This window comes from Dreissena polymorpha, chromosome 6, assembly GCF_020536995.1.
Source record: "Dreissena polymorpha isolate Duluth1 chromosome 6, UMN_Dpol_1.0, whole genome shotgun sequence".
NCBI classification, from domain to species: Eukaryota; Metazoa; Mollusca; class Bivalvia; order Myida; family Dreissenidae; genus Dreissena; species Dreissena polymorpha.
In genome coordinates, this window is record NC_068360.1 from 35,454,308 (window position 1) to 35,469,337 (window position 15,030).

The 15,030-nt window shown below is 35.1% G+C and overlaps 1 protein-coding gene across 1 annotated transcript in view; it reads right to left on the reverse strand.

Moving 5' to 3' along the window:
- The window catches only part of LOC127834687 (E3 ubiquitin-protein ligase RNF213-like), an 87,149-nt gene that overhangs the window by 64,025 nt on the left and 8,094 nt on the right, over window positions 1-15,030 (reverse strand). The window contains exon 2 of the mRNA XM_052360711.1: window positions 3,401-3,488. Within this exon, the coding sequence (XP_052216671.1) occupies window positions 3,401-3,483 (83 nt within the window). The 5' untranslated portion in view covers window positions 3,484-3,488. The remainder of the gene's footprint in view (window positions 1-3,400; window positions 3,489-15,030) is intronic.

A 15,030-nucleotide genomic window follows, 5' to 3' on the forward strand; every position in this document is an offset into this window, starting at 1 on the left:
GCCGTGCCGGAATTTTCCTAGCCTGTGACATCGAGGGATAGGAGGACATGGGTCGATCTCGAGCTTCTCTCTTTGGATAGTGGATATTTTGTGAAAACAATTTTCGTCCCTTTCTTCCGGGATGCCACTTATAAGGAGGTTATTTCGGCGGCATCTAGATTCGAGATCTACTTACTTATATTCAAGAAGCTTAATTCGCCGATCATGGTCAGACATTGTTGTTTCTATTGAATTAACTTTGATTTGTAAGTTCAGGCAACTGTCAACTTTACTAGATACGCCTTTCATTTCCTTGAACAACATAGATAGCTTATTATCAAGGGAGAGATTCTCGTAGTCCGACAGTGTTTTAGACAGTTTGTACTCACTGTTGCTGCCTGTGTTCGCTCGATGTCGCTTTTTCTCCCTTCACGCCGTTGACCACGATCCGCCATTTTGACTGAAAGTCTCATTGTCCAGCACATTAAAGTCATTATTAGTGACGAATTGCGATAGATCGTCTGAGTTTTGGTGCTCCATGTTGTAAAAATTCTTTATCTTATAGTCTAGCACAGTCACATACCAACATTAAATGTTTATAACATTATTTTTTGTTGTTGTTTTTTTAATTTTTCACACTGCTTTAAAAAAACACGGTTAACCGCGCACTCGACCGGAAGTAGTAACATGTTCTTTGGACTGAACTTTCCAAGCCAAATTTTGCTCAACAGGGCGCCAGATCAAGTATGCAGTACCAGTAGTCAACCAGTACTAGTCAGATCTGAGGACCAGTGAAGCAGAAAAAACATTGTGATGTGAACAATGTTATTGCAGGTATAATTAAAATAATTTACAGTTTGTGGTGTTAAAAGTGAGCTGTGGGATATGTGTACGTCACTGTTACTGTGTAAAATGAGCACTGTTATCCAACCAAGTAATTGCCTTATGTGTCATAAACTTGCAAAACTGTAATATATCAGGGATTTTAATTGAACAGACGTCTGCGTTTGGATGCAAGCATACTTAGTTACACTATAATGCAATCAATTAAGATGATATAATTTAAAAAAGTAAGCATCATTGAAGATTCCAATTTGGAACTATTTATCCATTTAAATGTTTCAAATATTCTTCAAATAATTATTGATGACTTTACACGTATAATTAATGTATCGTATTCCTTATCCTGGAAGAAACATGTATAAGTGCCAGTAATACTTGGATATCTAAATATAGCACGGATCATCTTCACACAGCAGGCTGTTACAGTTCTGCGGTAATCCCGTTGAAGGCGTCCATGTAATTAAAAGGACGTACTGGCAAAAGGCAGCATATTGCATCGAACGATTCGTGTCCTTCACACCATCCGCCTATTGCTTAAACACGTCGCTCCGAAGCGTGTACTAGATGCGGAGGGTAGGAGGATCGGTTACAACCAAACCGGTTTCATAAATGATATGGACACATAACTAAATCAACAACCCTTGATAAATCTAGATATGTATATGTTATTATCAACTTTAAAAAAAAACATAACCGCTAGTGTTTTGACATTTTATGAGAACTTTTTACATGTTTGATATTTATCTTTAAAAACTGCTTGATGGATATAACTTTTTTTATTCCGTTAACCAGAAATGCAGATCCATATCTTGATCCATGCCAAAAACACTGGTTTGTCTTCATAACGCTCCAATATGGGACAATGCCCGCAAACACACTAAGAAGGTTGGCTTACGGATGGAAAAGGCTGGTCCAGGACAGGCCAACGTGAACTTTGCATCACTGCAAAATCAGGGATTAATGTTGGCTGTCAGGCAGCAATTTGCTGTTAATGCATCTTTGCTTCGTCGTAAGTTAGACAGTGTATCATATCGTAGAAAGAAATACAATTATAACTTACATGAGCCTGGGTTTTTTATTTGCTCAAGTAACAACACAAGCCCCTTTTCCTATTCTGTCTCTATGCCTCTTCCTCTTTCTGTCAGCCTCTCTCTTTTACCATCTCGGGCGTTGCAAGCCCCAGCTACTCGCGTTCTTTGACCTTTACCAGTAGCCACTGGTACATCATAAACATCACTGGTAAAATGTGTTCATTGTACAAAGAATTTATTTAATGAAAATAATTAATATGTTTACCTGTGTTTATTCCTGTTTCCTTTCAAGATTATTTTCCCAATCAAATATATATGTTTCTTCTTTGTATGTAACAATACCACGTATGGATATATTAAAACATTATATACAAATTGTTGCAATATTCTCAAATGAAATCAACTGATAAAATTCCGTATTTTAAGCAAACCCCTTTGTTTGGTGCACGAAAGTGACAAAGTCTAGTAATTTTCTTGGATTAAAGCTTCTACACGAATCTCTTCTTGGTTTACTTGATTTTTGCAGCCTATTGAAAAGAGTACAGTAATACTAATTTGACAATTTATGGTCTATATTAAGGTAATGGATCGTATATGAGTGTTATTATTATCCTATATGTTATCTTCAACCTTCAGGGCATTTACATCTTGAGGACATTAATTATATCTGAAAAAGAGGAAATGCAGAGTGAATTTTTGGTCTTTGGTGTTAGCATTTGCAAATATATTATCATAATACAGTTTGTTATACATTTGCTGTGCATTACAATCTAAATACATTAAATATAAGTTTGGGTTTAAACAAATAAACTAAAACAAAAAAATGACAGTCCGCTAAGGCTTCTGATGATGGCTTCTGATGATGAATCATATTTATTTGCGCGAATACTGATGTTTATGATAATGCCAACACGGCCTCTGCTCTCTGTCTCAAAACGACTACGTGAGTGATGAGTTTGCAAGGAAAACGAATCATGTGATTAGTTATTCAACACTTTAACATACTTTTACAAAAAGGACATATGCCATATTAAAATTAAACACTTACTTCTACCATGTTTGATAAAACTGGCTCCGCCATATCGTTTCCGCTTTATTTGTTTAGCTTATCACGACGCGCGATTGCAAAGTGTTCGTTCATATTTAGTCGGGGAATCCTGGCCGATGATGCGGGTGGATGTACGAGACGGTAATAAAATGTGCGTTAAAGCTCTTCAGTGCAAAAATGTGAATATAATTCATTTCTCGATGATATTCACTCAGAAAAATACAACCATTTATTTGTAAAAATATATGGGTAATATATGAACCAAGTTGAAGGGAATAATCTGCACATTTAAGGAAAAACTAAAGTGATGTCACTAAAGTTTTTTCTTAAAATTGAAGGCAAAACGCAAATTCTAAGATTCATTTTACTTTACTTAATTAAAATTATAAATTTTGTAAATACCACTCGTAGTCTGCTTCGTTTCTAAAAAGAGTTAATATATGTATAATGATAATGTTGTTGTTATATATAATCTTCACGTTATTAGTCTAAATATTACCGTCGTTTGGATAAGAAGTATGCCACAATCCCCACTACAATCGCAAATGCAGACGTAAATCCAATTAACGTATACCTCGACATGATTCCTGAAAATAAAACACATATAAACATATCATGTTAATATTATTGACTGCATTGTACATTGATGTCATTAATCCATTATTAATTTGAATATATAAAAAGGTTCCTATGTTACTTTATACGCAATAATAGCTTTTGTTTCCATTTGTCACGGGAATTAGTATATATTTTAAGTGATTTACATGTTCAAAACATATTTCAGTCATATGTTGTGTAAAGCAATATATAGTGAAAAAGGTTAACTAGTATTTTAACAATAAATATATATGTGTATACTTAATCAATAAACCATGTTTCCCGATTTGCTCTATGCATTCAAGTATTTGACATAGATCTAACTAACTGTTCGTTTTATGTATACTTTATTAATAATCCACCTACATGTGTATTTTCAAAATTAATATCCAGTACGTCAAATGAACTTTGTATGGAGATCGTGTATCGTTCATTCGAAACCCACACTCACTCAATACGCTGAGTTAGAAAATAATCGTATTCATTAATATTGCACTGTTTCCAGTTCCGAACGAACATTCAATCTATGTAGCTGCTCGTTATTTAAATAGTTACGTGCAGGCGGGTTTCTAATTGTCAAATTATCAATAACTGTTCTCTTTTGTCGTAATAATCGTTATCCGATAAAATGATCGATTTTTACATATCTGCATTTGAGATTAAACGACAAGTTAATACAAATATATAGTATTTATATAGCGCAAACACTTTTTACATATTATATTGCGCTTTACAATTACACATTAAGCATTTAGATGAACAATTGTAAATAAGATACATTTCTGTTTAATAACCTTATAACAATCAGAATTTACTATTCAAGTTTATAAAAATGCGGACTTAATATCAATTCGACTGGTACGTTCATTGTTTGTAAAATTGTCAAAATAAATGTATTTTAAACCTTGAAACCTTGCTTCAGATTGACAATTTCTAAAGGTACTCGGGTAGATTGTTCCACCATTTTGGACCGACGACGGCAAGAGATCTATCAGCCAAGTGTGTTCGTCGTCTCAGGATGTGCAATGTTGTCTCTTTTTGAGATCTTAATTTGTAGTGTACTCGAGCAGGTACAAACATTTCCCTAAGGTACACTGGATCTGTATCATTGATTACGTGTTAAGTGTGTTGGTCATGATGACACCGAGATCTCTTACATGATTGAACAATTTCAATTCGCAACCACAAACAGCCACGTTTGATGCACTCGTTTTCGCCTATTGTTGCCTGGTCCCATATACAATAATTGAAGTTTTTGATTAGTTTTAGTTTAAAGGTTGATATCCACTATATAACATATTTTATGCAACTATCAAGATGCTGAAAAACAGTTGACTTATTTTCGGAATTACCTATTTGAACTTTAAATGCAATCTTATGATCAACGCATATCCATAAAGATCGGCCGGGTATGTTCAACCATTCTGTTAAGAGCAGATATTTACAAGGTAAATATAACTGGTCCGGTACAAGAACACTGAGAGACATAGAAAAGCAATTGTTCAGTTTCAGATGTTGACTGTTCGACTTTCATTGTTATGTTGGTGAGATAGGAGTTTATCCATTTTAAGGGAATGCCATAAATACCAAATTCGTCTTGAAGAAGGCGAATAAGTATTGGGATATCAATGGTGCCTCTCCACTCAAGTCAACAATTGACACGACAGTAACTTGTCCTTCCTCATTTCTAGATGGTTTTTGTACATTTTAAGAAATGTCGTTTCAACTCCATGATCTATTCTATTGGCACTTTGGTGAGGTGGAAGGAATTTTTTAGCCTCAGTATGAAAAATGATTATTTATTTGGTTTAATGCAGCTTTTTTCATAAGGTTTGAACGAAAAGTCACATTTGAAACCAGACGATAGTTTGGTAGTTCCAAAGTGAGACCGTTCTTCTTTAATAATATTTTAATCACAGCACTTTTCCATGTGTCAGGGAAAACACCAGTCAGCAACGATCTACTTACAATTTCTGTCAATATAGGTGCCATTTCTGACAAATGTTTTAGTCTTAAAGTTGGGATCACAACCAGTTCACATGTAGCTTTGGATGCGTTTACAAGTTTGACAATATCTCTTTGGGAGAGTGGTTTGAAAACAGTTAATGGATTCCTGATCACAGGTTGATTTGAGCAACACAAATTACTGCTGTGTGCTGTTTAAACGGGCAATTTGCCCAAGCCATTTCATATTTTGATAATCTTATTGAGTATCGCATGAATTCACAAGCCAAAGATACTGCAGTTGTATGCAGTGAAAGTGAGTTTTCCTTCGATCTACTCAGATTTGTCTAGACATATCAAATGTGTCACGCAGAAAGATTTTTTCTATGGATCGTTTATACTGCTATAGCTGTTTAAGGTACCCAGAATACCATCTTAACCATTAACATCAGATGAGCTGTCTACAATTTTGTTTAATTCTTGGAAATCTGCTTATAACATATCTCTTGACACATACTTCCAATTTCTTGACTTTATTTCTTTTCTGGTTAAGTGAACTTTAATTGGTCCGCTCATCATATGTGCGAAAACGAGTTGCTCCCGCGATAGGTAATGTAATGACAACATAATATATAACGTTGTTTATTACCAAAGCTTTGATTCAGTGGAAAGAAAGCAAACGTGTTACACATTTTGCCATAAGAATCCTTTCATAGCTAACAAACGAAATGTAGCTCTATTGAAATATTTGTCTAGGCTTTAAATGAACTAAAACCATTGTTGCATAGTTGTACGTTGTATTTTCTAACATACCTTCTTTGTCATTAACTTTTACTAAAAACTTGTCGTTGGTTTTCTATTATAGAATAAAAGTCCATTCCAACATATCCTATAACAATGAGTAAAGAATGAATGTCGCCAAAACCTTTAATAAGCCAAATTAACTCATTTGGTTTTGTTATGTTTTCCTCTTAATTAAGTAAAACCACATCTTCTGTACCCAAGTTTATGTGGAATGCTATCAATGGATCAGTTATACAAAAGAACTAACTTTAGTTCCCATGTATACCAATAAGATGAAAACACGCCGTCGGATACAGATCGAATATATCCTCCATAAATGCCGTGTAAGGTCGGTGCTTAAGAAAGAAAAGCTAACATTCCAAAGTTTCATTTTAAATCAACATAAATAAAGAAGATAGCGCATAAAATCATAAACGTTGAGGAAATGTATTATTCATATATTGCTAAAGATTGCTTTTACACATAACAAAAAAAACGCTTTATTCTAAGTCGGAAAGTTATCCCAGCACATATCTTCATTTTTATGATATGCAGTATTCAGAAGCTGTCACAGCTAGGGATAACGGTTGTGATGTTAGTGAAACCTTTTTAAAAACCTTTCTTCTACATAGATTTGTATACATGTTTTCAGGTAAACTTTTTTGCAGTCGGGCTTATTATTTTATGAGTGAAACCTGTTTAAGACCTGTGTCGTTCAATTAATCACAAATACAGTTTTTCGAGTGTTCGTTATCTTGTTAAAAGGGTAAAGAGAACAACAGATTTTGAATTTGTGTTACAAACCAATGTTAAACATTTAATATCTTGCATATTTGATGTTTAAACGTATGCATGATACATACGGCTCTTAATAGCACACCATACAGTTCGTTATCTAAACAACGCGCAGGACGCCCACTAATATGGCGCACCCTTTAAGGACAAGAACAGCTAGGTGTAAGTTATCAATAACAGTTAATTGTACATAATGTCACATCGTTTGACTGCCGTTTTACGTTTACACTTAAATTATGTTTGCAAATGTAACTATAGTTATAATTCTTAGTCTAGCAACCACCGCACCTACCTAATTCAGGGGAGATACGTTTTTTGTATATTCACGAAAACCGACCCCACTGTAGGTTGCTAAAATACGCGTCAATTACTCGTTGAAAACGTATTTTTAGCAAATAAAAAGTACATGGATCTAATAGAACGATGAACAAACTTGAAGAATTTGACCAACATATTACGCGATCGCGTTGATTTCTTTGCCGATTTTTTATGGTAAATTTTCATTTTAAATTATTTATTTGTTATATTACGAATTCTAAGTATTTAATGGTTTTATTTAGAAGAAAAATGTATACTTTACATAATAAAAAATAGAAATCTGAAATATTTTGCGCGTATATGTTATGTTTGTTATTTTATAATTACCTGGTAAAATACAACAAGGGAGGTAACTGTTACATTGTAAACAAACAACAACAACAACTTGGCTGTAACACTTGAGAAGTTTATTGGTTTGTTTAATAATATAATTATAATACTTACACCTGTGTATGTTTTTTTATTTGTTTGAACCCATTGAACTTGTTTTTGTGTAAACAGTAAGGATAACAATCGACTATATAACTGTTTTATTTATGACACAAAATTTTACGATTTGTACCAAACTTCATTCGTACCAAATTTCATTTATTTTACATAATTATTGAAAATAACATTGATACAGATAGTCGTACCTATTGATTGAAATTTTGTATATTTTATAGATTACACAGTCACTAATGAACTATGAGTGAAGACCTGTATGATTCTGAAGGAACTGATGGCAGTTATAGAGGTACAGACACTGGAAAGCAAGGGGAAAGCAAGGATTATTTGAGAAAATCGTTTTATTAATAGTTTAACAATTTGTATAAGTGCTATGTTTTAAAAGCAATACAATTTATGTAATATATATTTTTGGAAGGTATAATTATTTTATATTCTTTAAAAGATATAAGGTTATTAATTAAATTAAATGAGCAAATAAGATATTGATTTGATCATAACATTAATACATAAATATGGCATATTTTAAATGAACAGAAATTTTTTAACGCATTGACTTGTTTGTGTTTGACATGAAACAATAACTTGTTTGTATATTAAATAAAATATCATACACATTTTCATACTGTTTAAAGTAACTATATACAATGTACAACTAATAACTATAAATAAATACATGTGTTTTAATACATTTATTACAATGTTATAATACTTTTTTAAATAAAGATTTCAGATTCAGGCGAAACTTTGCCGCCATCTGACAAAGAAACACAGCCACCTCTGGAGGAATGTGGTCAGGAAGTTGAATGGTCCCAGTCACCATAAGGATATTTTGTAAGTTATGGTGAAGGTAAACATGTTAAAAAGTGTCAAGTGGTTTTTAACAGGACTACATTTTATGCCCCCAAAGGTGGGCATCTAGTGATTTCACTTCCGTCTTTTTGTCCGTCTGTCTGTCATACTTTTTCAAATGTCTGTGCTTTGAGGTCATATTTTACTTTTTACATAGAATGTCAATGGAGAAGGAGTAGCAGATTGCAGATTGTAAGCCATCATCCAAGTTATAAGACTACATCAGTGTTCACTTCATTTTCATCAACACACAGCAATAACATCAGGCCATCCTTAAACAAGAGGGCCATGATGGCCCTGTATCGCTCCACTGTTTTTTTATGCAAATAACGTGCAATGCGCATGGGTTGAAATGTACTCAAGCATGTGACTTTCTCTTTCTATCTCTCGTCCCACTGGGCGCTTAAAGTTGGAAGGGTGAGGATTTATATATGGAAAAAGTTACTAACATGTTAACTAAACAGACTTAAAAGCCCGGGAATTGTTGCACAGGTCCTTTGCTTATAACGTAGGTACATTTATCTCTCCAAAAGATATAATCTTTCTTTCTATTTCACATATTTTTAGATGCTGAAGATCAGATCTACGCATTTGATTTGAAACAGATACACAAGACCCATATAAATCAAAATGCCTTAACCCTTTACCAAACAACACATTTTGGACATTCCCAATTTGAAAGAGGTTGCAAGAGACAATTAAATTGTAATGGAATCTGAAGGAAATGATAAGGTAGGGAAGAAATAATTGTGATAAAAGGAAAAATTGCTCATCTTGAGCAATTTCTACTTTTATCACAATTATTTATAAAGTCGTCAGCTACAAACCTTTAAAATCCTGTTAGTGTTTGGTAAAGGGTTGATAATCTCTGGTTCCTTCTTAAGAGCCTTTTACACATTTATAACAAATACAATAGTAGCATCTTTCTTTGTAAAGAATCATCTAAAAATATAACAAAGGCTGTTTGTAAAACATGCATGCCACCATATGGGCTGTCAGTTGTAGTGGCAGCCATTGTGTGAATACGTTATTTGGCACTGAGACCTTGACCTTTGACCTAGTAACCTTAAAATCAATACGGGTCATCTGCGAGTCATGATCAATGTACCTATTTAGTTTCATGATCCTAGGTGTAAGCCTTCTTGAGTTATCATTCGGAAACCATTTTTGTAAGTTGAGTCACCGTGACCTTGACCTTTGACCTAGTGATCTGAAAATTAATAGGGGTCATCTGCGAGTCATGATCAATGTACCGATGAAGTTTCATGATTCTAGGCCTAAGCATTCTTGAGTTATCATCCAGAAACCATTTTATTGTTTCGGGTCACCGTGGCCTTATCTTTGACCTAGTGACCTGAAAATCAATACGGGGTCATCTGCGAGTCATGAACAAATTTGGTAGAGGACTATAAGATATCACTACATACCAAATTTAGTAGCCCTAGGCTCTATAGTTATGAAGATTTTTAAAGTTTGCACCAAAAAGGCCTTATTTAAGCATATGTTCATTTTTGTGACCCCCGGGGCAGGGTCAAATTTGTCCCCAGGGGCATAATTTGAACAAACTAAGTAGCGACCTATTCGATGTCACTACATACCGAATTTGGTATAAATATGCCCAATAGTTTTAGACAAGAAGACTTTTAAAGTTTGCACAAAATGGGCCCGATATAAGCATATGTTCAATTTTGTGACCCCTGGGGAACGGTCAAATTTGATCCCAGGGGCTTAATTTGAACAGACTTGGTAGACACTATTAGATGTCATTACATACCAAATTTGGTAGCCCTATGCCATACGGTTATGGACAAAAAGATTTTTGAAGTTTGCACAAAACAGGCCTTATATAAGCAAATTTTCAATTTTTTGACCCCTCGGAGCAGGGTCAAATTTGACCCCAGGGGCATAATTTGAAGAAACTTGGTTGAGGACTATAAGATGTCACTACATACTAAATTTGGTAGCCCTAGGCCCAATGGTTATAGACGAGAATTTTCACAAAATTGGCCTTATACAAGCAAATTTTCAACTTTTTGACCCCCCAGGGCAGGATCAAATTTGACCCCAGGGGCATAATTTGAAGAAACTTGGTAGAGGACTATTAGATGTCACTACATACCAAATTTGGTAGCCCTAGGCCCTATGGTTATGGACAAGAAGATTTCTAAAGTTTTCACAAAATAGGCCTTATATAAGCAAATTTTCAATTTTTTGACACCCAGGGCAGGGTCAAATTTGACCCCAGGGGCATAATTTGAAGAAACTTGGTAGAGGACTATAAGATGTCACTACATACCAAATTTGGTAGCCCTAGGCCCAATGGTTATGGACAAGAAGATTTTTAAATTTTTACAAAATAGGCCTTATATAAGCAAATTTTCAATTTTTTGACCCCATGGGGCAGGGCCAAATTTGACCCAAGGGGCATAATTTGAAGAAACTTGGTAGAGGACTATAAGATGTCACTATATACCAAATTTGGTAGCCCTAGGCACAATGGTTATGGACAAGAAGATGTTTAAAGTTTTCACAAAATACTAGTAGGCCTTATATAAGCAAATGTTCAATTAATTGACCCCCGAGGCAGGATAAAATTTGACCCCAGAGGCATAATTTGAAGAAACTTGGTAGAGGACTATAAGATGTCACTACATACCAAATTTGGTAGCCCTAGTCCCAATGGTTATGGACGAGAAGATTTTTAAAGTTTTCACAAAATAGGCCTTATATAAGCAAAATTTCAATTTTTGACCATCCAGGGCAGTGTCAAATTTGACCCCAGGAGCATAATTTGAACAAATTTGGAAGAGGACAAAATTCAGGAACATTCCTGACAAATTTCATCAGAATTGGACCAGTAGTTTAGGAGAAGAAGATGTTTAAAGAAAAAGTTAACGCACGGACGGACGCACGGACGCACGCACGACGTACACAGGTCCATGACATAAGCCCCGCTGGCCTCTGGCCAGTGGAGCTAAAAATTGTTTGTTTGGCATAACCCGACCCAGGTAAATTTTGGTGGGTAGGTAGGTAGGGATTTTTTTTTAGTATTGAACTCCGACATATACCAAACTGAAAGGTAATTATCAAATAACGCTCCAAGTCTTCTGCCTCTGGTAAAGATTTTGCTGCACCGCCCCTATCACCGAACGTGTATTCGTAAGTCTATTTTTTCAATAAAGAACTTCGAAAATATAATATAATCGACGAAAATACTTTATCTGAAAACGACAGTCCGAAAAATTGTACGCATTTTGCACATGAAATAAAATGTGCATATCGTTTGACTTCAGAAAATGAAAACAAGTAATCTTGCAAATACGTAATTAATATACTATTTGGTTGACATATTACTTTACAATAGCATAGTTTGTGAGTAAAAAAACAACAAAGTAATTATAACATTTTAATTTCAATCAAGAACAGAAAGGTGCAATATCTTCGACATGTAACTAATTATTTAATTATCATCCTTTAATTCAGATCAATAGTCGGTAGAAATTTGTAAAGTGATCAGCTAAAAAATAATTTATTGAGTGTTACGCTTCTGTTCATTTGCTTATTTATATACGACTTTTTCCATCGGCCGTTATATTGTAGGCAGACGACAATATCAACTGTGTATTCCATTATCTGCGCATAAATGACCCAATATTACCCGATAGCGAACTCAATGTTGATTGGCCAGCTACCACATGCGCTTCAAATTGTTCATGGAAACAAACAGAAAAATAGTTTAAAAAAAACACTCCGGATTAAAATGGCGGATGTTTTCAATGAAATTTAACGAGATTTAAGCATATTCGCAAATTATATTTTTCTTGAGCCAAATTCGCTATACTTTCGCAAATGGCGAACGACAGCGCGAGCCCTGTAATAGTTAGCATTTATTCCAATAATAACACGTTCGCAATGCTCGCGCTGTCGTTCGCCATTTGAGTCATTTGCAAAAATATTGAGAATTTGGCACAAGAAAAATCTAAATTGCGAAAATCTAGTAAAATTTCGTTGAAAACATCCGCCATTTTTATCCGGACTGGTTTTCTATATTTGTCTCTTTGTTTCAATGAAAGTGTTCGCTATTCGAACAGTTAACGAAACCCGGTCTGTACCCGATTAGACATTGCTTGACCTTATTGTTAATGAAGTGCAAATGTTAGCTGGCCAATCAGCATTGAGCTCGCTTACACATGACATGACGTTGTCGAATGAAGCGTGAGCTGTCGGATAATATTGTGTCATTCATGCGCAGATGTTGTATAATTTGAATACACATTTAATATCGCCGTCTGCCTCCAAAATAGCGACCGGTCGGAAAGTCATATAAAGAGATAAGCAAATGAAACAAAAACGTGACAATACCCGTCAATAAATATTTCTAAGCTGACCACTTTTTATCTTTCTACCGAATATTTACCGATCTGAATTAAAGAGTGATAATTAAATAATAAGTTATATGGTGATAATATTACACATCTCTGCCGATTGCCGAATTGAATTGAACGGTAATAATTAATTAATTTGTTTTTTTAATCCCAAACTATCCTGAACGACAGCAGCGTATTTTAATTAAAAGGATACGAGAAAAACAGGAGCGGTTTAATGGTATTTAAAGTCTAATTAATCGCATATGCATATGTCAAATAAAAAGGCGACTGAAATAAATACCGGTACGCGTTTTGTTCATTGCTATTCTAGATATCCTTGAAAGAGCATTCAATTAAATGACGCAAATAACCGAAAAGGATAAAAAGCAGAAAGGAAAAATTTAGCGGAAAGAATTTTCGGCTAGCAAAAAAAAATTTTTTTTGGAAAGTAACAAAACAAAAAATTCAGTCGGGCCGATTTTAGTGGGTCGGTCGGGTTATGCCAAACAAAAGATTTTTTAAGGATGGCCTCAGTATTGTAGTGTCATTGGTGCAATTAAGCACTGAAATGGAAAACATTTTTCACATTAACATGATATAAATGCCTTTTTCATTCTTTCTAACTATCATCAATAAACGTTAAACTAACAGTTCAATTTGTTAAATAATGCAAAATAAAGTTATGGTTGTTTTTCAATGTCATTGTTGCAAATACATGTATCTGTTAATGATATAGTATTGCTTATACATATATCATCTCTATTATTATCCCCACGTTTTTCGGAGAAAAAGTGGGATATTGTGGTGATGTGCGTCTGTCCGTCCGTCCGTCCTGGCCAACTGCTCCTCCTACACTATTAGCACTAGAACCTTGAAACTTACATAAATGGTAGCTATGAGCATATGTGCGACATTGATAGTGACGAAATTTTGATCTGACCCCTGGGTCAAAAGTTATGGGGGAAGGGGCGGGGCCGGGTCAGAGATTTTCACTCATTTTTAACCAGGTTTTCCGAAGGAAAAAACTGGTTATTAGATTGGCGAATGCGGGCGGGCTGGCTGGCGGGCTGGCGGGCTGGCTGGCGGGCTGGCGGGCGGGCGGAACAAGCTTGTCCGGGCCATAACTATGTCGTTCATTGTCAGATTTTAAAATCATTTGGCACATTTGTTCACCATCATTGGACGGTGTGTCGCGCGAAATAATTACGTCGATATCTCCAAGGTCAAGGTCACACTTTGAGTTCAAAGTCAAAAATGGCCATAAATGAGCTTGTCCTGGCCATAACTATGTCATTCATTGTGAGATTTTAAAATCATTTGCCACATTTGTTCACCATCATGGGACGGTGTGATCACGAAAGAATCACGTCAATATCTCCAATGTCAAGGTCGCCACGACTAAAAATATATATTTTTTTAAAACAAACTTACAAAGGGGGTTAATTTTGTTTGTTTATTTCAAAAGTTCAGTTTGAGTTTTCTCCCTTTATCAGTTTTTTTTCACAATGAAAACCTGGTTTTGTGACAATTTTGTCCCTTGTTTTTATGTTATTTTACATTAGCTTCTTCATTTCTGCACCGATTTACTTCAAATTGATACTGAGCCTCTCTTATGACAATACGGTCAATCTCAACTATGCATAGCCCCATTACCAACCCTGGGGCGCCCCGGTAACATAGGCCACGCCCACCCAAAATTTCCTTTTACTATAATTTCTTCATTTCTTCACCGATTCACTTCACATTGATACTGAACCTCTCTTATGACAATAAGGTCAATCTCAGCTATGCATGGCCCCATTACCAACCCTAGGGCACCCCGCCAACATAGGCCACGCCCACATAGGCCACGCCCACCCAAAATTGCCTTTTACTATAATTTCTTCATTTATTTACCGATTCATTTCAAATTGATACTGAACCTCTCTTATGACAATATGGTCAATCTCAGCTATGCATGGCCCCATTACCAACCCTGCGGCGCCCCGCCCACATAGGCCATGCCCACCCAAAATTGCTTTTTACT